Source organism: Papio anubis, chromosome 6, assembly GCF_008728515.1.
Source record: "Papio anubis isolate 15944 chromosome 6, Panubis1.0, whole genome shotgun sequence".
Lineage (NCBI taxonomy): Eukaryota > Metazoa > Chordata > Mammalia > Primates > Cercopithecidae > Papio > Papio anubis.
The window spans coordinates 105,173,483-105,196,311 of NC_044981.1; the positions used below are offsets into that span (position 1 = coordinate 105,173,483).

Genomic DNA, 22,829 nt, shown 5'->3' on the forward strand with positions numbered 1-22,829 from the left:
TTTAAGGTTTTCGACCCAGGTCTCACCTGAGGTATCTGAACCTGATCTTACATTTACCATGTTCATGGTGCTTTGCAATTTTTACTGTTAGATGCAAAATCTTATTTGAACTGTGCAATTTATCCATGATCCTCATCTCACAAATAGTCCAAGGATACAAAACTAGTTAGTGATAAAGCTTGTACCTAAACCCAGATCTTCTGATTCCAAAGTCCCTGCAGATTAAAATGAGAAGGTAAAACATGAGGCCCTGGAGTTCTGAAACTGACAAGGCCATGGTCCCTTCACTCGCAGAGTTCTAGAGTCTGGAAGACAGTTCAACTGCGAATCAACTGTAATCCCAGCTGTTAATGGGTCACCAATGATGTACACATCTGGGCTGCTTCAGAGGGCGCCTAGCCCACAGGGGCAGCACCGTGACTGGTTATGCTTCCTTCCTTTGTTCACCCAACAAACGCTGACTGAAACACCTACTAAGAGCCAGGCTGAGGATCTGAAGAATTAGGACAAGACACACAGGTAAGAAGACCCACAGGGCTGGTGAGGGTGCGGCTGAGGTGGGATGGCTGCAGAAGTGTTCCAGTTGGAGAGAAGAGTTTATATAAAGATTCCAAGAGGTTCAGTGTGGCAGGTGTTTGAGAGAGAAAGCAGTGTGATGACAAGGAGGCCAGCAAAGGAGGCTGGGGCTGGATAAGGACAGGCCCCTTGACCACACAGGTCAGTGCACCTTTATCCAAGGCACAGGCAAGTGACTAAAGGCATAGATGGTGAGGAATGACATGCTCTCATTGGTCTCTGGAGGTGGAATATGATCTCAAGGGCATGAGGCTGGGGACAGGAGGAACAGCGAAGAGGCTGTGAGGTTACCTAGGTGTCTGGACTAGAGTGGTGACAGCGGGTACGGAGAAGGGGTGTGTGGAAACCTCTACTGGGGAAGAGTTGGTGGAACTTGATGACTAATTAGTTTGGGGCAGATGGGGGAGAAAAACGCATCAAGGATGGCTTCTGAATTTTTGGTTTTGGAAAAAGACAATGGTTTTTCACTGAGACAGAAAAAACACAAAAGGAACAGGAAAAAGTGTTGTTATAAATCAATGAATTTACCTAAGATCCAGATGTTCTCAACTACTTTCAATGAAGAGTAATGAGCCAATTACAAATGAGTATTAAGTACTAAAAGCCCACTTTAATTGGTAATTCAAAAAATTACTGTATATAACAAAAGTAACAAAATATGCTTCTTTTAAAATGTTCTAAAATTTCCACTGATGATTCCTCAGTGAATATAAATGGACTCTTATTGTGTGTGACATTTGTTTTCCCAGCCTTGGGATGCACCTATTTCTGGACAGCAGGTTTAAAAGGAACTTAATGATAAACCTAACGCAAGTACTGGGCCATGACTGCCTTCGTCACTGACTAGCTTTGGCTTGGTCCACAGTCTCGCACAAAGGCAGAGTTCTGAGGCTGAAGAAATTAGAAGTAGCTTTCCAAAGTGGTGTCGAGATATTCTCTTTTGTATAAAGCCTCCCATTTGAGTTTATTTTCATCTTTCACACATCACAAAGAAGGGATCTTCAATTAAGAGCAGAGGCTAAATTAATTGCATCTGGGGGTGAGGGTAGATTATTGTTGATGCCCTACCAGAGTGATCTATAAACTTACACAGCATACATTAGGAAAACGATGCATTTACTCTTTAAGACTAGGAAGGTAGATTAAGAGAACATTTTCTGACAACCAGTATATCTTATGAAACATCTCAGCATCTGCAGATTTACTGTCACACTTACAACTGGGAATCCAATAGAAAGAGGAACAAAATGATTTCTGTAGTTTGCAAAAACAGAAAAAAGTATCAAACCCCACTTCCAGCTCCTTAACAATTATCTGGGTGGTCTCCTTCATTTCAGTACTGACTTGTTAATCTATTCCTGAATATTAAGGAATTAGGTCAATTAAGATATTCAAGAGTCATTTTCAAATTAAAAAAATAACTTTTGGTAAAAATATCACCATGAAACTAGTTGACAACAGTAAAAAAATTTCGCCCAGGCATGGTGGCTCATGCCTATAATCCCAGCACTTTGGGAGGCCAAGGCGGGCAGATCACAAGGTTAAGAGATCGAGACCATCCTGGCTAACACGATGAAACCCCGTCTCTACTAAAAATACAAAAAATTAACCTGGCGTGATGGTGGGCACCTGTGGTCCCAGCTACTTGGGAGGCTGAGGCAGGAGAATGGCATGAACCCAGGAGGCGGAGCTTGCAGTGAGCCAAGATCCCACCACTGCACTCCAGCCTGGGTGACAGAGAGAGACTCTGTCTCAACATACATACATACATACATACATACAAATTGTACTTATTTCTATCTAAATGCCCCTGGGTCATAAAGAGCACGGCTGGGGTTGGGGAGGGTCCTCAGCACAATCCATTTAGTGCCAGGCTCCAGGTGCAAGGGCTGTGGCCCATACTGACACCCACTGTAGGGCTGTGCAGTCATGGAAATGCATCTGGGAAGAAAGGGGCAGCGGGGAGCAGCAGCGGTAGCTTTAATCTTGTGTAAGATCCAAATACTAACAGTGAGTTCAGAGGGACAAACACTATGTTACAGCAAATGACATACAGTATTTATTGGTAAAATTGTAAGCTTTCTTAATTCCACAACAGTAAAGATTTTCTAGTTTGGTTGTCCTGTGCTATGAGAGGGTGAGAGAGCTGGACGGCTTTAGTTGTCCAGCTCAGTCTCTGTTGAGCATCTGTGAAGCCCTAGTCTGCTGCCGATATGGGGGTCCCTGGCAGGGGATGAACACCGAGGGCCATGCAGGCCCTGGGGAAGCTCAGTCCAACTCATAGGAAGACGATGAATTCATTCTCTTTTTCCCCTGATTGCATGAAAAGGTAAGAGAAGGATTTGCCCCCAGCCAAAAGATGTGCCCTATGCAAACAGAATGTGACTCGAAATTTGATGAGGAATTCTATTCAGACTTTGTAAAGAAGCTAAAATATACCATTAATTTGTGGGAATAAAATTATACCAAGGTAGTTAACATTTGGGGTTAATAACAGAAGCAGCATATAAAAAATGAAGACATATTGAATAATGAAATATTCAATAATGAAGACTGTTCGGTCTAAATAAAATATCTAAGTTTGAAACCTCAGACTTTTGAAGTATAGAAATTTTGATTCACCTTTTGTGGCAGTATGCAAAAAGAACCTCTAATGCCTGATCTGCTACACACTTTGCTGGGTAATGGCACTGTCTGTATCTATAAAAGTGCAGCTACTGATAAATATTACTCTGTGAACATCAGATTCCAAAGATGAGATTTTTGTGATTCTGCTGACAAACAGCTGTCAAGATCCCTATGTTTGGCTGGACAAAATACCAGAGGCTTAGAACAACACAACATTTTGTTATCTATTTTCTCTATAGAACTATAGAGAAATGTATAGAACTATAGAGAAAATACACAACTCGCCCAGCTCACCTAATGTTGATGCCACTGATAAGCAAAAGCCAATTTCAATCAGGTACAGCATGCTTTGACTACAACTCCTCTTTTTCAACAGTGGAGAGGAAAAGCCAGTCCTTGTGTAGGTTGGAAGGTGGGCAGCAATGAAGGCTGGGGGCTGTTATTCCGTAATTCTGGAAGATTTCACCCAGGATGCTTGCAGCACCGATCTGATGGCCACACAACGGTGCCAGAGAACTGCCTCCAGCAACAGAATACATTTCCTCGTGCCTCACAGTCCTGGAGCAGCATCCATTCTGCTCACATCCATGTCCGAAAGGGGAAGTTCTTAGGGGTTCTGCTTCGGCATATCTCAAGGACTAATTAAATCCTCATTACTACCTTCTAATTATTCAAATACTGTGGGATTACACTAGGAAAGTCCCTGCTGGCTCACGAGATGAAAAGGGTTAAATAACCTGTGTTGGTTTTGGGAATCCAGATCTAGTTCAGACCTTCAGAAAATCGCCGGTATTAACATGAATGTTTAACTAGACACCACTGTGAAATTAAAAGGGAATTCAATTAGAAGGTTTTCGAAAAATTAATTCTGACCTCTCTACATCTGTCCAAATAAATAAGCTTTCTTTCAGCATTTTCACCTAATTGCTAATCCAATAAACTAGAAGGGCATTTGTTAGTTTCATTAAGCTTAGCGTGTCATTGGGGTTAAAAATGTGGTAACTTTAATGTTAATAATTATTATACTTATTTATCTACTCAGATGACTATTCCGTATTCCCTCCAAGACTTCCTGAGAAAGAGGACAACCTATTACTAAGCCGTTTCCTATTGTTCTTTTCAAATTTCAAGACATATAAAGATTAAGAAATAAGGATAAAACAAATGTAAACTTGTCACTTACAATTTTTGTAAGATCCATTTCAGTATTTTAAGGTTATCTGAACTGTTCCTCCAATGCCTTAGGTGGCCTAATTTACACTGCTTGATTTTTTGGCAAGGTGACTTAGTAACAATTCTGTATATTGCCATATGAGATCTACAGAGAGGTTTAAAATAAAAACCAATGGCAAATGTGTTACTACAGAATACTAAACTGAGGTTTTGACCATTTTTCTTTAAAATTCATATAAGTAATGAAGAAGTAAAGACCAAAAAATTTGAACTAATTTTCTTTATTTAGTTAAAAAGAAGTTCCGCTGGGCACAGTGGCTCACGCATGTAATCCTAGCACTTTGGGAGGCCGAGGCAGGCGGATCACGAGGTCAGGAGATCAAGACCATCCTGGCTAACATGGTGAATAAATACAAAAAAATTAGCCGGGCGTGGTGGCGGGCGCCTGTAGTCCCAGCTGCTCGGGAGGCTGAGGCAGGAGAATGGTGTGAACCTGGGAGGCGGAGCTTGCAGTGAGCCGAGATCCCGCCACTGCACTCCAGCCTGGGCGACAGAGCAAGACTGTTTCAAAAAAAAACCCAAAAACCCAAAACAAACAAACAAACAAACAAAAACCCCAAAAAATAAAACCCTTCCAGCAGCACAATACTAAATCAAGTTTTATACTGGAAAACAGAAGAAAATGTAGAGGAGGCAACACTACGTAAGAGAGTAAAGAGCCCAGTAAACATCTAAAGTTTTCCCTCCATTTGTAACCTATGATGCCACGTCCATATTTACTTGCACAAATACCTTTTATACATAGAAAATATCAAACTGTAGAAACTCACAGTTCTTTTCATCTATGTACCATGTGGGGAAATGGATTTGTGACTGATGTCCTGTGACAAAACTCAATACCAAAACCACTAGATAAAATGGGCACCGAAAAAGCGATGAGGTGGGGACAGGGACTGCAGGTTTACAAAGGACTGCTGTCAGGAAATCCGGGCACTTCACTGACCTTGCTGTCACCAGAGGTTTGTAGAACCTCTGAAACACAGGGTACATGGTTTATCAACACATGCCCTTCCTGAATGGGAACACAGGACCAAGTAGAGAAGAAAGATCAGAGCAAGGGTTCAGCTTCTTGAGACTGGGAGGACTTAGGCTCCAGGGCAGTGTTGCCAGCATCACTGCCCCATGAGGACTTGGAGGGAGGACTCAGAAAACTGCACCTCCAGAGAGAAGTAGGCTGCATCATCTCTCACTCTCCATCATCTCTTGTCTCTGTGCAAATGTGTTTCTAGATTCCTTGCCATTAAAGAAAATGTTATCTCCTGTGGGTACATTAAAGAAAGTAGGTATGCGGTGGAATATTAGTCTTATTATCATAATCTTATTTATTAAAACAAATTAAGTGTAAAAAGAACTGTTCAATGTGGTTATTTTAGCACTCAGCATTAGAGAAGCAATGTCATTATCTTTTCTATCCGGGTCTATGGTTCCCGTGATATACCTTTTTTTTTTTTTTTTTTGGAGACAGAGTCTTGCTCTGTTGACCAGGCTGGAGTGCAGTGGCGTGATCTCAGTTCACTGCAGCCTTGGCTCACTGCAAACTCTGCCTCCCGGGTTCCAGCGATTCTCCTGCCTCAGCCTCCCGAGTAGCTGGGACTACAGGTGCACACCACCATGCTCGGCTAATTTTTTTGTGTTTTTTGTAGAGATGGGGTTTCACCATGTTGGCCAGGCCGGTCTCTAATTCCTGACCTCAAATGATCCGCCCACCTCAGCCTCCCAAAGTGCTGGGATTACAGGTGTGAGCCACCATGCCCAGCCTGACATACTTTTTTTTAAAAAAGACGCTAACTCACTAATGTATTTCTTGGCCTGTTTCTTTCAGCACTTCCCTAAACAGGGCGGGTATATATCAATTGTAAGAGTATAAACAAAGTTAAGTTACTTTCCAATACGGGGGGATCAATTTTAGGGAATTTCTTAGTAAGAGTTTTGTTAGATTTACTTTCCATTGTGTATACTGCTGGTACATACCAAATGATGGTCCAACAAATATATGGTTTTATTATTGTATGAAAGCATTAAAGTGACTGTCATTTGCCATTTAAACACCTGATCAAGTGGCATTTGATCAAAGGTTATTAGGAGCTAACATTTTTTCCTAAATTTTAACACATAATAAAGCCATTTTCGCTAGAGCCTTGCTACCCAGTGCTGGAGGGAATTTCACTCATGTGAGGCAAAACATCTTCTAACATAACAGTCATTTTAAAATAGGAAGTTTTCCTTTTTAGGGTGTTGCCTAACCAACAGATACACACAAAAGGGAATACACACAGTGATATAGCTTGGCTTTGTGTCCCCACCCAAATCTCATGTTGAATTGCGATCCCAAATGTTGGAGGTGGGCGCTGGTGGGAGGTGACTGGGTCATGGGGGTGGTTTCTAATGGTCTAGCATCACCCCCCTAGTGCTATCTCGTGAGAACTCACGAGATCTGGTTGTTTAAAAGTGTGTAGCACCTCCCCTTTCGCTCTCTGCCTCTTGCTCCTGCCATGTGAGATGTGCTACATTTACCTTCACCTTCCACCATGACTGGAAGTTTCCATAGGCCTCCCACAGCCTGCAGGACTACGAGTCAGCTAAATCTCTTTTCTTTATAAAGGACCCAGTCTCCAGTAGTTCTTTATAGCTGTGTGCAAACAAACTATAACAATATAATAATGTCTCTTCAGAGGAGGTCTAGAGATCATATTCATAAAAATCAATTCACATTTAGCAACTTATATAATTTATATTTACTATTTGAAAGAAATGGTCATGGCCGGGTGCGGTGGCTCACGCCTGTGATCCCAGCACTTTGGGAGGCCAAGGCGGGTAGATTACCCGAGGTCAGGAGTTCGAGACCAGCCTGACCAACATGGAGAAACCTCCATCTCTACTGAAATACAAAATCAGCTGGGCGTGGTGGCACATGCCTGTAATCCCAGCTACTTGGGAGGCTGAGGCAGGAGAATTGCTTGAACCCAGGAGGCAGAGGCTGCAGTGAGCCGAGAATGCGCCATTGCACTCCAGCCTGGGCAACAAGAGCGAAACTCCGTCTCAAAAAAAAAAAAAAAAAGCAAGTGGTCATTATAACCACCCAGATTGTTATGTATCTGGTATCAGTTACCCAAACTACACTACATATAATAAAGGCAATCAAAGGAAAAACAATAATCATATTAACATGGCAATTTCCATACAATAGTACCACTAAAAAGCCTAGAATTTGCCTTGAAAGTGTGTTAATTTAAGCTAAAAGTTTGATTTAGCTCAGTTTCCTAATTGTCGTCCTGTTTTTCACATCTGGCTTTCTACACTGCCCAATTTCCCAAGCACGTATCTGTTGGAAAAGGTTGGGAAAGACATTGTTCAACAAGAGGGTTTCTCTTTTCTTTCTTTCTTCTTTCTTTTCTTTCTTCTTAGTAATACAGGTTAAAATTTTAAGACTTTCAAATAAGGGACCTCTTACCCTATAACACTTGTTAAAATAGGAAGAACTGTGAGAGTGATGTTACAGGGTTATGGGGTGAGTCTTCATCTCAGTTCTCTGCCTGACCCGAGCAGGCACCCAGTGCAGGACAATTTCCTTTTTCCCCACAGTGACCCAACCATACAACACAGGTGCAACTCACAACCCAAAACACGATTTTAGTCAGAGTCACGCTTGCTTGGCACTAGCACACTATGAACTTCTATAATGCCTTCAAGATGACCGGAGCCACATGAGTTAATACAGATCAAGCAATTTATAGAGACGATATGGGATGAAAGGATGATTTACAGCAGGTCACAGTAGAGAATTTAGGGAAACAAATGCACATATTCACACAATTATTAAAATCTATTTTTATTTTTTTGAGACAGGGTCTCACTCTGTCGCTCAGGGTGGAGTGCAGTGAGTGGTGTGATCGCAGCTCATTGCAACCTCGACCTCCATGGGCTCAGGTGATTCTCCCACCTCGAAAACCTATTATTGCACCATTAGAAGGCAGTGTTTCTCAGGTACGGTCCTCAAGTCACTGGCATCAGCAATATCTGAGAACTTGCCAAAAATGGAGGTTTTAAATGTCCCAATTCAAACCTTCTGAATGGGAAACTTGGGGGTGGGGCCTAGGAATCTCTTTTAACAAGTCCTCCAGATGATTCTCACACACTCTAAAGTTTAAAAACCATGAACTATTCCATTATTAAAACATTATATTATCAACTATACCTTACACTATAATAAAAAGTTAAATATGTAATGGTATTCGAAAACGAAAAATTCATTTTATCCCTCTGAAACATTTCAATTCAACACAAATGATGTGTAGATAAAACAAATCTATCTTTTCATTGACATTACTTTCTAAACATGCTGCTGAGTTTTTAACATGTAAAATAACTTACACCTCATAATTCTAATCAGAAATCATAATTCTAATCAGAAGCAAATCATCATCTCTACAACTCATATACAAAAAGTTATCAACAGCAGGAGCTCAGTACATATTAGCTGCCAAGGTGGGAACTTCTGGCCTCCAGGCCTGTGTGAGAGAGCAGGGGAGTGGAGGACAGTGGTATTTCTCTCTTTTGGTATGGGATGGAGCAGGCGAGCCTTGCCCCACAGCAAGGGAAGTGACCTGCCACTGCACTAGGGGTGCACAGGTAGGCTTCTTGTACCTCCCCAGTACACCAATCTGGATTAAAACCACCACAAAGAGTAGCTTTACTGCTTCAAGTGAGAATGAAGACAGAGGTAACTATGGGTGGGCCCAAGGTCTCTGCAAGGCCGTAAGAAACGCATGGCAGGGATGACAGGCAGGACTGAGCTCAGGGTCAAGAGCACTAGCAGATGTGGGGCCACTTCTCTCCAAAGGTTTCAGAAAAGCCCATATTCTTTTTCTCTGAGACTGGCACTAACTAGCTCCTGAGAATAAGGGAAGTCACACCTAACCTCTATACTCCTCAGTTGCTTTAGGTGACCAGGGCCATAGACAGTTTTAGGTCTGCCCCAGTTCTAAGATTTTACCATTGATTAAGACAGGGTCTTGCTCTGGGTTTAAAATCTTACTATTAAATATCAGGAAATAACCAGTATTAACACACACAACCCCTCACCCCCAACCCACGTACATACGCATTGGGACTGATACCCCAGTTGAGTCATTCACAGTTATTTTTACACAACTAGATCAAATACCAGACTACAGTCACATGTGAACCGTGCTTCATGGTGCTATGTGGACACACACATTCTTAGGGCCTTGAACTGTAGTTTGACAAAGCTTCACCCAACCTGCAAGAAAGCATTCTCCCTCCGCTCCATATTTATTGGAAGGGTTTTTGTTTGTTTCTTCCATCTGATAAGAAAACATAACATCCTTTCAAAAAAGTCATGATAAGGAGGTGCATAGGTAAGCAAACTCACGTAAGCCTTATCGCCTGAAAACACTACAGGCATGTAAGACATGAACTGGAGACGAACCTCTTTCCTGTGGCATTGGTGACTGGCTCAAGGCGGGATGGGAACTGGATTCTGACTGGCTCCCGGGTGGCTGTGGAGGCATCTGACTACCTGTAAAACACAGGAGGGGAAGTGGAGATGGGGGAACCCTTTGCATTAATAGTGCAGTCACGCAAAACCAAGACACATTTAATTTTTATGATCACAAAAGGTATAGCCCCATTAAAAAAAGACATAGCTCAGAGTGTAATAGTTCATCTTTTCCCTGGGAAACAAAGAGGAAACATGAATAAACATATTTAGCTACACACCTGCTGAAAAGCTGTTACTGAATGAGTTCCTAAACTCATATATGAATCAATCTGTAGCTGAAATTTCTTGACACACACTTCTTCAAGGCATTTCAGAAAATGTAGGGCCATTGGGCCAAACTCATCTTCCTGACTCTTACGTGAGTTTCCAGGTGGGCAGGCATGCAGAGTGGTCGACAATTACTCATGGTAATATCCAATCAATACAGTAATATCAATAGACTTCTAAAAAATCTTCATCATTAGTCAATGAGAGACTTAACATAAACTTAGAAGACCTCCATTAAGAAACAAAAAAAATTCCACTATAAAATGCAGTATATATGATCACTAAAGAAGGGACTATTATTCTGCATCTCTTTTGATCTTTATTGCTAACACAGCAATAGTATCTATTTAATTTCTAGTTTTAAATGTATGCTCAGTTTGTCTTTTCCAAATATAACGTAACCTCCTTAAGATAGGAATCTTATCTGTATTCCTTCAATCCCTTTCTGAGCATAACAAATACGTAATAAATCACAATCTGATAATATTATTTAAAGGAAGATACTTCTTACTATATTGATAAAAGAAAGATGAGTCATGTGAAGGCAGGAGATGAGATTTTGAAATTTAAAAATCATCAGAGGTAGCTGATGATCTCAACTCACTTTTTGGCTCAGAGGTTTAGATGCATTTCTGTGACTAAAAATGTAATGGAATTAAAAAGGCAGTTGAATTTAGCACAGTCCTCAAGGCACTAGCTCTCGTGACATGAGGACCATGCTATTTTATCTTCTGCCCTCCCCCTTTGCTTCAATAAATTGGAAACACAAATACACTCATATGCACACAAAAAGAACACTGCATAGTCCTCTGGTGTGGTGGTCCTGAGACCCTGGTTGGATCAGGCTAACTGCTCTGACCCCATCAGACCCACTGCTCCACAGTCATGCATATTGCTCAAAAGAAATACAAATAATAAAGAAACAAGTTAATGTCCTAAAGATCATCACCAGTTTGCCCCCGTGAAGGTCAGGACACATTCGGCACAAAGCCTGGTATTTGACGATGTACAACAACCAACCCTCTTGTGGTTCTACAGGATGGGTGTGTTACCCACGTGGCCAGGCAGGACACGGTCCCAGAATCTCTCCGGACTGTCACTCCAAACTGAGTCTAATCGTGGTGTATCTGTGGCAGCCAGAGGGTCAGGAATACGATTTTCTATTTAGATAACATATACAAATAGCTGTTAAAATATTACTATAAAACAATTGTTTTCAGGGGCTTAGGCTTCACTTAGAGAAGAATGCAAAACGTGTTAATGTATTTCTGAGTGTTCCTGAGTGTGTAACTGCCACTCTCATTTTCAGATTAAGTGAAAATCAAAGACCTGAATTTATAGACACTGAGAAATATGCACTGTGTCACTGCTAGAAGCTGCTTTTTACATTAGAACCATACCTAGTCGGGATAAAAGACCTGCACAAACAGCATAGACTTCGTTAAGTATCCATTTAGTGTCAGACATTTGTAGTAAATTAGTATTAGTACCAAATAATTAAATGTAAAGTAAAAAACACTTAACATTCTGAACCAAAACAATTTCAAGGGTAAATACTGGTCACCGACTTGGCTACAGATCTACAAAAGTTGCTGTGTGCTCACTGCAGGGTCATGTGCTTCCTATGAAATACCCTAAGGCCTCCAATCTATAGTCCATTTAGAAATTTAAAGCACTCTGCAGCCAAATACTGACTTTTTAAAATGTCACTGGGGAATCAGCTGCAGCAAGACAGTAAGTGCTTACATTATCAGGATCACTTCTGCATGACAGGCTGGATTCATAGACTCACGGCAGTAAAAACAAACAGTAATTCTACGTGAACACAGGGCACCGTGGCTTAGATGGTGCACGCCCGAGGCACTGCTCTTATGCACAATATTTCAAGTAGAAATAAAAAAGGCTGTAAGAAATGCATCCCATGATTCATAAAATACCGCCACAGCCAAGCAGCACTACCGGTTGTGTGGTACAATTCTAAAGCAGATGTCCCTTTAAAGCAACGAGAATATTCACATATTAAATTCATTCTGTTAAAGAAACAAGAGCTTTATCATGACACAGATTCACCCAAACCATCTTATTCATTTTCCTTTACTCCCTATCTTTCTATCCATAGTTCCATAACTACTAAGTCATAGTTACTATAATTCAGTAACTATAGTTACTAAGAAACAACTCGATCTTCCACAGGCATAGTTTAAACATCGTCACAGCAGATGATGCCTCAGAAAGCGCATTTGAGAACGTGAGACAGAAGACTCATCTGTGTCCGTGGTCCACATAAAGAAGAAAATTCAGAGCCCTCTGAACCAACTGAATGCAATAAACACCTTCAAAACTATAGATTTTTATATGACATGTGTTGGTCACAAGTAAAACCTCTCAAACAAAGTGTGGTAATAATTTTTAAAGAGAATACTGCCAGGCACAGCGAACCAACCCACTGGATGAAGGCACTTTAACATTAAAATAGTTAAAAAAAAAAAAAAAAGAGCCTCGTGTTCTTTCCTCAGCAATGTCTATCATGATGTAAGCATGATGGAAAAAAATACAACTGGAAAAAACTATACTATGAATTAAGAATAAGTTCCACCATTATACACTTGTGTATTCTCCAATGATCACATATACAACAACATGCAACATTTAGGTGCAGAACTGTCACCTGAATTTCTACTTTTACTGACATAAAATTATCAGCCTAATTCTATGCTATCATTTTAAAAACATACTTTTATTTTTAATTAATTTCAGACTTACTGAAAACTTGTAAAAATAGTGCAAGGAGTTCCCTTATATCCTTTAGCCTACCTCCTCCAATGTTAACATCCTATATAACCATAATACAATTACCAGAAGAGAAGCTTACCTAAAGACCTCATTTGAATTATACCCGTTTTTCCATGTCATGTCTTTTTGTGGGGATCATCGCACATTGCATTTAGTGACTTCCCCTTAGCCTCCTCCAGTTGGTTGGTACCTTAGTCTTTCCTTCTATTTTGTGACCCTGACACCTTTGAAGAGTACTGATCAGTTATTTTGTAGAATGTTGCCAAAGTTGATTTGCTCTGATAATATTTTTATCACTAAAACGAGGTTATGAATTTGGGGAAGTGTACCACAAAAATGTCATACCCCTCTCAGTACAATCTATTTTCCCTTTGTAGTTGGTAAGGATTTTTTAGAAGATATTTGAGACTATGCAAATCCTATGCCTCCTCAAACCTGCACCCACGAATTTCAGGATCCTTTAGAAGATCTTGTTTACATTTACTACAGTGGTATTGGCAACGAGGATTCTCTATTTCCCCTTTTTCTTCCACATTTAGTTACTGGAATTCCATTGTGAGAAGAGCCATCTTCTTCCTCACTTGGTTTTTTATTTATTAGACTATTTCTCTCCACTCACTGTGGCAGACACACCCTCAAGTGACCTCCAATGAGTAACACTGGTGAGTAATCCCCTCCTTTCGACCGAGGGCAGAACCTGTGATTCCATCCACGGAATGTGAAGAAAGTGATGGGCTGTCACTCCTGCAATTATGTCAGATGACAAATGTGAAAGGATTTTGCAGATATAATTAAACTCTCTAATCAGCTGACTTTGAAATAATCAAAAGGGAGAGAGATGATCCTGTATGGGCCTGACATTTCAATGGGCTCAGGCCTTCTAGGATATAGGCCTCTCTGATGTGAACTGAGCCTAAGGCAAGAACGGGGAGGCCTCCGGAATCTCAGGACCTCACTCCAACAACCGCAAGGAAATGAAGCTGCCACAATCTGAATGAAACTGGAAGTCGACTCTTCCCTAGTTGGGCCTCCAGATGAGAATACAGGCTGCCCAACATCTTGACTACAGCCTTGTAAGTCCTGAGCAAGGACCCAGCTAAGAGGTGCCTGAACTCTCTGCCAGGGGAAGAGATACTGAATGTGCCTTGTTGTAAGCTGGTAAGTTTGTGGCACACCCTAGGTATCTTTTGGGCTTTGCTTTTTTTTCACGCTGTCCTGGACACACTGTCCTGGGCTCCCCAGTACCTCTCTATGTGAGTGCTCCATAGTTGACTCAACACTCTCCCGTGTACAGACATTTAGACAGTTTCCGATCGTCTGCGGATGTATTTTTGTATTGCTCAGGTCTATGTTCAGGGAAAATTCCCTGAAGTGGGATTGTTGGGTCTAAAAGGTTACACAATTCCAAATTTCCTTCTAGAAACTTTGTACCAATTGACATTGCTACAAGCAATGTTTGAAAGGCCTGTCTCTCCATAACCTCACTAATAGACTGTATTGCTGTTTAAAAAAATTTTACCAGTCTTGGCCAGGTGCGGTGGTTCACCCCTGTAATCCCAGCACTTTGGGAGGCCGAGGTGGGTGGAACACGAAGTCAGGACTTCGAGACCAGCCTGACCAACATGGTGAAACCCCGTTTCTATTAAAAATACAAAAATTAGCTAGGCATGGTGGTGCGTGCCTGTAACCCCAGCTACTGGGGAGGCTGAGGCAGGGGAATCACTTGAACCCAGGAGGCAGAGGTTGCAGTGAGCCAAGATCGCATCACTGCACTCCAGCCTGGGTGACAGAGCAAGACTCCATCTCAAAAAAAAAAAAAAATTAGTAATAATAATAATAATAAAAAATTACCAGTCTTACTGATTATGAATGAGTTTGACTACTCTTTCATATTTTAGGACCATTTTAATATCTTTTCTTGTGAATTGTTTGTTCAAGTCTTTCTATTTTCTGTTTACGTTCTTAATCCTTTGCCCTGGAATTTTTAAGGGTTCTTTATATATTAGAGATATTAGCCCTTTGTTTGTAGTATATATTGTGAGTATCTTCTCCTACTTTGTCAGTTGTCTTTTAGTTTTGCTTGCGGTGCCTTTAATAGTGGAAATTTTTTTTAATGTAGTCAAATTTATTAGTCTTTATTTTTATTGCCTCTGGGTTCCGAGTCACAGTTAGGAAGCTATTCTCTCTACACCGGAGCCAAAGAGGAATTCACCCTAGTTTTCTTCGAGTACATGCATGGTTTTTTTCCATCTCCCTCGAGTTTATTTGATGTGAGGATGGATCTAACTTTATCTCTTTGCACATGGCTCCCCAAGCATTCCAACACAATTTATTTAAAAATCCATTCTTAGCCCAGTGACTTGAAATATCGTCTTTGTCATTTAATACATTTTCATATGTATTTGGTCAAATTCCGGACTTCCTCTTCTATTCCACTGGCCAGCACACGCTATTTTTAGTTCTAGCATTTTTATACCACGTTTTAATGTCCAGTAAGAATAGTGCCCCTCACCTTTTCTTTTTCACTGTTTTCTAAGTTTTCTTGCATGTGTTTCTATATGAACTTTAGCATCAACCTGTCCAACTATATAAAATAGCTCACTAATATTTTCATGGCAATTGGATTGAAATCATCAATTAAGGAGAACTTATGACTGCTGAGTTCATCCCATCCAAGAACAAGAGACATCTTTCATTTGTTGAAGTCTTCTTTAGTTTCTTTCAGGTACCTCGAGGGTTTGCACATTTTATGTTAAGTTTATTCCTAAGCACGTAGTCTTCCTTGCTGTTACTGTAAATGGGATTCTCTTCACCATTATATGTCTTTTAACTGCTTATTGTTTATGTATAGAAAGACTACTGCTTTTTGCATGTTAATTTTATGTCTCACTACTGCATTAAATGAACTCTCTCACTGCTAATTTGTCATTGATTCTCTGGGGTTTTCCAGGCATACTATTATATCATCTGTAAATAGACAGTTTTATTTCTCCTATACTCATCCTTATGCCTTTAATTGAGTTATCTTGCCTAACTACATTGGCTAATATCTGTAGTACATTATTGAACAGTAGTGAAGATAGTGATGATCCTTGCCTCATTTGTGATCTTAGTGGAAATGCTTCTAGAGCTTCCCTATTCCATAACTGAAACTAAAGCATATACATTTTACCATGTTGGAAGTGTATCTCTCCATTGCTACTTCCTTGAGTGTTTTTATCATAACTGGGTGCTGACTTTTGTTAAAGGGAGGATTCCCCCCACTAGATGTATGTTTACGGTATATATTAATAATATAGCTTGCAGTGAGCTGAGATCGCACCACTGCACTCCAGCCTGGGAGACACAGTGAGACTCCATTTCAAAAAAAAAAAAAATAAAAAATAATAATAATAGAGTTGTTAGGCTGGGCACAGTGGCTCATGCCTGTAATCCCAGCACTTTGAAAGGCCAAGATGGGCAGATCACGAGGTCAGGAGTTGGAGACCAGCCTGGCCAACATGGTGAAACCCTGTCTCTACTAAAATACAAAAAATTAGCCGGGCATGATGGCAGGCTCCTGTAATCCCAGCTACAAAGGAGGCTGAGGCAGGAGAATCACTTTAACTTGGGAGGCGGAGGTTGTAGTGAGCTGAGATCATGCCACTGCCCTCCAGCCTAGGCAAGAGAGTAAGACTCTGTCTCCAAAAAAAACCGGTTGTTAATATTGAACCAACTTTGCATTCCTGGAATAAATGCCACTTATGGTACATTATTATTATTATTATTATTATTTTTTCTTTTTTTGAGACAGAGTCTCGCTCTGTTGCCCAGGCTGGAGTGCAGTGGCCGGATCTCAGCTCACTGCAAGCTCCACCTCCCGGGTTTACGCCATTCTCCTGCCTCAGCCTCCCGAGTAGCTGGGACTACAGGCGGCTGCCACCTTGCCTGGCTAGTTTTTTGTATTTTTTTAGTAGAGACAGGGTTTCACCATGTTAGCCAGGATGATCTCGATCTCCTGACCTCGTGATCCGCCCGTCTTGGCCTCCCAAAGTGCTGGGATTACAGGCTTCAGCCACCGCGCCTGGCCTGGTACATTATTTTCTTAATGCACTGTTGGATTCTGTTTGCTAATATTTTCTTTAGAATCTTACACTAGGAGACGTTTTGGGAGAATTTTATCCAATTAAAAATAGCTTTTAAGAACTAAATCAAGATAAGTACCAAACGAAATATTCAAGTAACATAACTCTGAGATTTTAGTATATAACACAATTGGGAAAAAGTGGCTAATACATATATTTTGGTAAATTAGCACACATCCAGTAATGTATAATGTACAGTGGATGGACTGAGACATGAATATATTATAGCTTAGCATACTTCATAGAATATTAGCATACTTCATAGAATAAGATGGTGGGGCAGTACTAACAAGTGCCAAGTTCTATGATTTTTTACAAGCGGACACAGTATTAACACTTCCCATAGTTCTTAATTTAATTCTGTTCTTTGTTTGTCTCATCTGACTACAATGTACATTCCATACAAACAGAAAATTCCGTCTATTTGGTTCCCTGCCATATTACATCTCTTGAACTAGGCATATAGTAACTATTCAATAAGTATTTGTTGGAAAAAAAAATAAATGTATGGCTAATGATTCCAGGAACCAAGCTCAGATTAATAGATAATTAGATATTTATAACTCATCTGTAATCATGCAGTTTTATCTTATTATTCTAGATGAGGATTAGGCAGACTTTTTCTGTAAACTGCCAGATAGTAAACATTTTAGGTTTCACAGACCATACGTTTTATGTTACACTACTCACCTCAGCTGTTGTAGTTCAAAAGCAGCCACAGACAATATGAAAACAAAATAGCATAAATAAAACTTCACTTGCTAAAACAGGCGGTTGTCTGAATTTGGTCCTCAGGCTGTAGTTTGTGATCCCTGTTCTAAATGATAATATCAGTAAAGAAACATTCAGGAGGGCCAGGTGCGGTGGCTCACGCCTGTAATCCCGGCACTTTGGGAGGCTGAGGCGGGTGGATCACGAGGTCAGGAGTTTGAGGTCAGTCTGGCCAATATGGTGATATCTCGTCTCTACTAAAAATACGTGAAAATTAGCCGGGCGTGGAGGCGGGCGCCTGTAATCCCAGCCACTCAGGAGGCTGAGGCAGGAGAATCGCTCGAACCTGGGAGGCGGAGCTTGCAGTGAGCTGAGACTGCGCCACTGTGCTCCAGCCTGGGCTACGGAGCGAGACTCCATCTCAAAAAAACCAAAACCAAAAACAAAAAAAAAAACAAAAAAACACTCAGGAGGAATACTTGCTGAAAAAGCCAATACAGATGAGTATTTAATAACAATAGCACTGACATATACATCTCACACTCTTCCATATTTAAAGGGGAAGACTTCATAAATAAATGTCAGTAACAGAAGTTGCTTTATGCTCTCTCCTATATAGATGTAAGAATGCACTGGGTTCCTTAGCACTTAATGCAGGCAAAGGTCTAAGACTTAAATGGTAAGTACATTTAGCAGGTAAATGTTTAGATAAATGATTACTTGTAGTTTTATTTTTCCAACTCTTTTGGATCAGACATAAACCAACAAATCAGATCAACTACTGATCAGATGCAACTGCATAAATTATACTCTACTACTTTTGTGTTGGGATGGTAGGGAACAAACATGAGGTAAATAGGATTCCCACATTAATCCTTTATTGAGGCTAACAATCCCTGGGAATAATTCCTTTCTACATTACTACAGTATACAACTATAGAAACTCACAAGAACACTAGCTCTGAACCACAACCAATTCTGGCAAACAAACCATTTTCAAATAATCCTGCGTTATTTCCAGTATTAGTAATACTAACAGATATAGAAATATTCAGAAATTCCATGTTTCAAAAGTAGTAGTGGCCATAGAAAAACCACTCCTTCCTTTCACATCATTACAGCTAAAAAGCCAACTAACCTAAGATGGATTTAGTTACCTGACATGGAATATTGACATGATTACTCAAGATAGCAAATCTGAAGTCTGAATGACAGACACTACCTGATTTCAGTTTTAGTGCCTCAGATCCATTCCATCTTCCAATTTTCCTACATTAGCTGACTCTGGGCAAAAGTGAATAAAGAAGGAACTAAAGAGAGAGCACTGTCTAGAATACGCATTTATTTGTCTTACAAGTTTGCGGGCAAACTGGAGATAGTTAGCTTGAATGTACCAAATGAGGTTAAAAAAAAAAAAAAAGAGTACTCACTATATAGAGGGCAATGTCCTAAATTATATTCTTCCATGAGTAATTCAAGAAGATTGACTTTTTATAATTAACATGAAAAGACATGTTAAAGCATGGACATTTGGACAATTTTATTGGCCAGTTATCCTCAATACACGGAGATCATGAGGTGTTTATAGTGGCAAGTACTTGGGTCCTTAAACACACCTATTCTTAGGTCCATGTGGATTAAACTGGTTGTGGTTCTTGTTGAATTCTGAGAAAAAATGAAGAATGCTTCCAATCACTTTGCAAGTAACTCTATCATGATCAAGTTACTCCCATGAAATGTGCTACAGAATCAATATGTATTTCATAGCTTTCAGCAATTAGCAATTGAATTAATTCTTCTACTCATCAAGAATTCTTGGTGGTGTCATTAACTTTAGTGAGAAATTAAAAGAACACATTGTAGCAACCAAATACTGATACATTCCTACATGATCGTGTTCATCTTCTACTTCCCACTGACTATGCAATTCTGCTGCATCCAAAACTGAAACACTGGGTTGTTTTATTCTAGTACAGCCTCATGGAAATCGGCTCTTTCAAATCTTTAAAGTAGAATATGGGTCTCACCTGCCACCGTCTGACTTTACTGATCCTCTGGAGGATACATTTCTTATATTCTGCCAAACCTACTAGTAATTACACTACAGCTTCTTACCATGGGTTGCATTTAGTTGCTCCTTTAATTTCTGAAACATGAAGAACTGGTCAGGATCTTTTCTTCCACCATGATAGATGACAATATAATTGTGTTAAGAGACAGCATTGGTTGGCTGCATGGTAGACTCCACATCTGTGGAAATCACTGTACATCTTATCTAACTTACTAAGAAGCTAGAGTGGGGTAAGATGGTACAGCTCTGCGATACAGCACAAGGATTTCCTGGGTCATTTCTTTAAAAACCTGCAGGTATATTAGGTATTAACCTAATGGTGTAAATGAAAAATACGTTTTCCTAGTCTTAGGCATTTATTTAGATGAGTTAGAAAACCCACAAGTTATTTAGACATAGCAACCTTCTGTTCAGTGTTTTCTATTTCACTTGCTTCAAGAACGGAAAAAAGCCCACTTACTCTCAGAATGAAGAAGCAGGCTGGCTGACACCAACTTCGATATGCTCCAAGCAAACTACTGATACACAGAATCTGCTCGAGCTCCCGCTTAGTGGTTCTGGTTAACAGTTTATCTGAAGGGAGTGGGTGTGAACTTAGAACATTTCCTATTGTTCAGCATGGGGTGTGTGTGCCTTTGTCTCTAATAAGATCATCTCGCCCTTACCAAAAGGTCCTGTATTAGGGCAGAGCGGTGGGGAAGATGTTTGTGAACAGGCTGTCGACGAAATTCTTTATTGTGAATAAATCCTATCTCAGATGAGAGCAGTATAAACCAGAAAGTAATGTTCTTCCCTACCTTTCAACTGAGAACACAGAACCACAGCAGCTTGGTGTCCTCACCTTTAAGGAGTTAAGCCTCTGCTTTGGGAGATAAACCTTTTCATGTCATATGGCTCAAAAGTTCATTCAAAATAGGGCTAGACTTTCCTAAATCCTTATGCAAAATGTTACGCACTATTGATGTGTCATTCGGTCCTAAAAGTACAGATAAATGGGCACGTCAGAGGCTATCTGACTGGGATACTCCTGAGCCATGAAGGGAATGAGGATACTTCCAATTCCTGAACTTCACGGAGCAAGACAGCTCCCGCGCACCGTTCACAGGGCCGCATACCTTCATTCTAAACAAACTAATACACTGCCAAAAACCTGCTGGATCAAGCTTTTCAACTCTTCTCCCTACTGTGGTCTGAGGGTTCCAAGTCTTTTTCTAAACCTCACTGCGAGGCCTGAAGATAAATTCGCTACAAAGGACGATCAGCAAACAGGTAGAAAACAGAAGTGAGTATGATGCCGTCTATGTGAATGATGCCCTCATAAAAGCCCTTAAAGACCAACTTATAAAACGTTATTCACCCAGCCTACTATAATAGATTTCAAACCGGAACTTTTCTTTTATTAATTAAACATATTAAAACTACGTAATGTTTTTCACATGGGTTCTCTTCATAAACTCTGTGACAGGTGCAAGGGTAAGACAGACCCTTGGAAGTTGGTTTAATAGTCTGATCACTGATACCCATGCGATCCCTTTTGGGGAGATACCTTCCCACAGGGAACTTGGGGCAGAGAAACCAGAAAGTCTCTGGCAAGGCAAAGGACAAGTTAAGTCAGAGGATACACAGTGATGCACGGACTTCTAGACTTGACTATTTAAGTCAGCACAGCTTTGATTGAAGATAAACTGGAGTTGGCCCAGCGCAATGGCTCACACTAGTAATCCCAGCACTTTAGGAGGCCGAGGCAGGCAGACTGCTTGAGGTCTGGAGTTCGAGACTAGCCTGGCCAACATGGTAAAACTCTGTCTCTACAAAGATACCTGGTGGTGGCCACCTGTAATCCCTGCTACTTGGGAGGCTGAGGCAGGAGAATCGCTTAAACCTGAGAGGTGGAAGTTGCAGCGACCCGAGATCACGCCACTGCACCCCAGCCTGGGTGACAGAGCGAGACTTCGTCTCAAAAAAAATAAATAAAAATAAATAAATAAATAAATAAATAAACTGGAATCATAAAACATTTACATATAAGGGATTCTCCGCATTAAAATGAGACATTTTTAGTCTGGATGACTGCTAAGTGACCTGAAAGGTGTGGGAATATCGTGTGCTTTGGGTTTGACGGAGGCGTGACTCTCAGGGCGGCGGCTGGCGCAGCTCAGCCTGGGTTCCACTGTGCTTGCCGCTCCACTCAGGACCGACTCTGGGGAGGTGAATGAAAACTGTCTTTGTGGATAAAACAGCCATTAAATAAAAGATGGAACTTTAAGGAAAGCTTCTCCACTTTAGTTAACTTCAGGTGTGAAGACATGAATAGTAAATAGGAAATATGACCAAAAACGTGATTTGGATGAAAGCAGGAACCACGTCTAAATTTGGGAATCTTGAGGATCCGGGAGGCACCCCCTGTGAAAGTCCATGATGCCCTGAAGTACATCAGTTACCACGTTGAAAGGCTGGCATTCTCATCAAAACACACCCTTTGTAACAGCTTTAAAGCTCAGGCATACAATTCCCAGCTCTACCGGGCCATGTGAAAACCCACTTGTGAGGGAAAGGTCTATTCTGCACATTTGGGTATGGCATCGCTAGCCCGGCCTTCCCCAGGAGTCCGGATTCATAACACTCTGCTATCTGTAAGGAAAGAGGTAGGTTCTGAACTTTCCTCAGGCAGAACACCAGACATAAAATGCTGAACAGCCACCAGCTCCATTCTCTCGAATCCTCGCTTTGATGTAAGGTAAGAGGGGGGGGGGGGGGGGGGGGGGGGGTGCGACACATAGAGCGGGCGGTTTATATTTCTCTCACCAGGGCAAATTAATAAAAACAAAACCTAATTTTCCCTTCTCTCACCCATTTTTATTCCTCCTCAATATTTTTCCTCTTTCTAAGATTCCTTTTTTGTTTG

The 22,829-nt window shown here is 40.8% G+C and overlaps 1 protein-coding gene and 1 long non-coding RNA gene across 8 annotated transcripts in view; one reads left to right on the plus strand and one right to left on the minus strand.

The window, feature by feature from the left end:
• The window catches only part of ARID1B (AT-rich interaction domain 1B), a 442,915-nt gene that overhangs the window by 92,999 nt on the left and 327,087 nt on the right, over positions 1 to 22,829 (minus strand). For all 7 annotated transcript variants that reach the window (XM_031667341.1, XM_031667340.1, XM_031667337.1 and 4 more), the window contains one exon: positions 9,887 to 9,976. In XM_031667341.1, the coding sequence (XP_031523201.1) occupies positions 9,887 to 9,976 (90 nt within the window). The remainder of the gene's footprint in view (positions 1 to 9,886; positions 9,977 to 22,829) is intronic.
• LOC110742997 lies at positions 343 to 12,719 on the plus strand. Its single transcript, XR_002521365.2, has 2 exons — positions 343 to 519; positions 12,419 to 12,719. It is a non-coding gene; the product is annotated as an uncharacterized LOC110742997 (long non-coding RNA).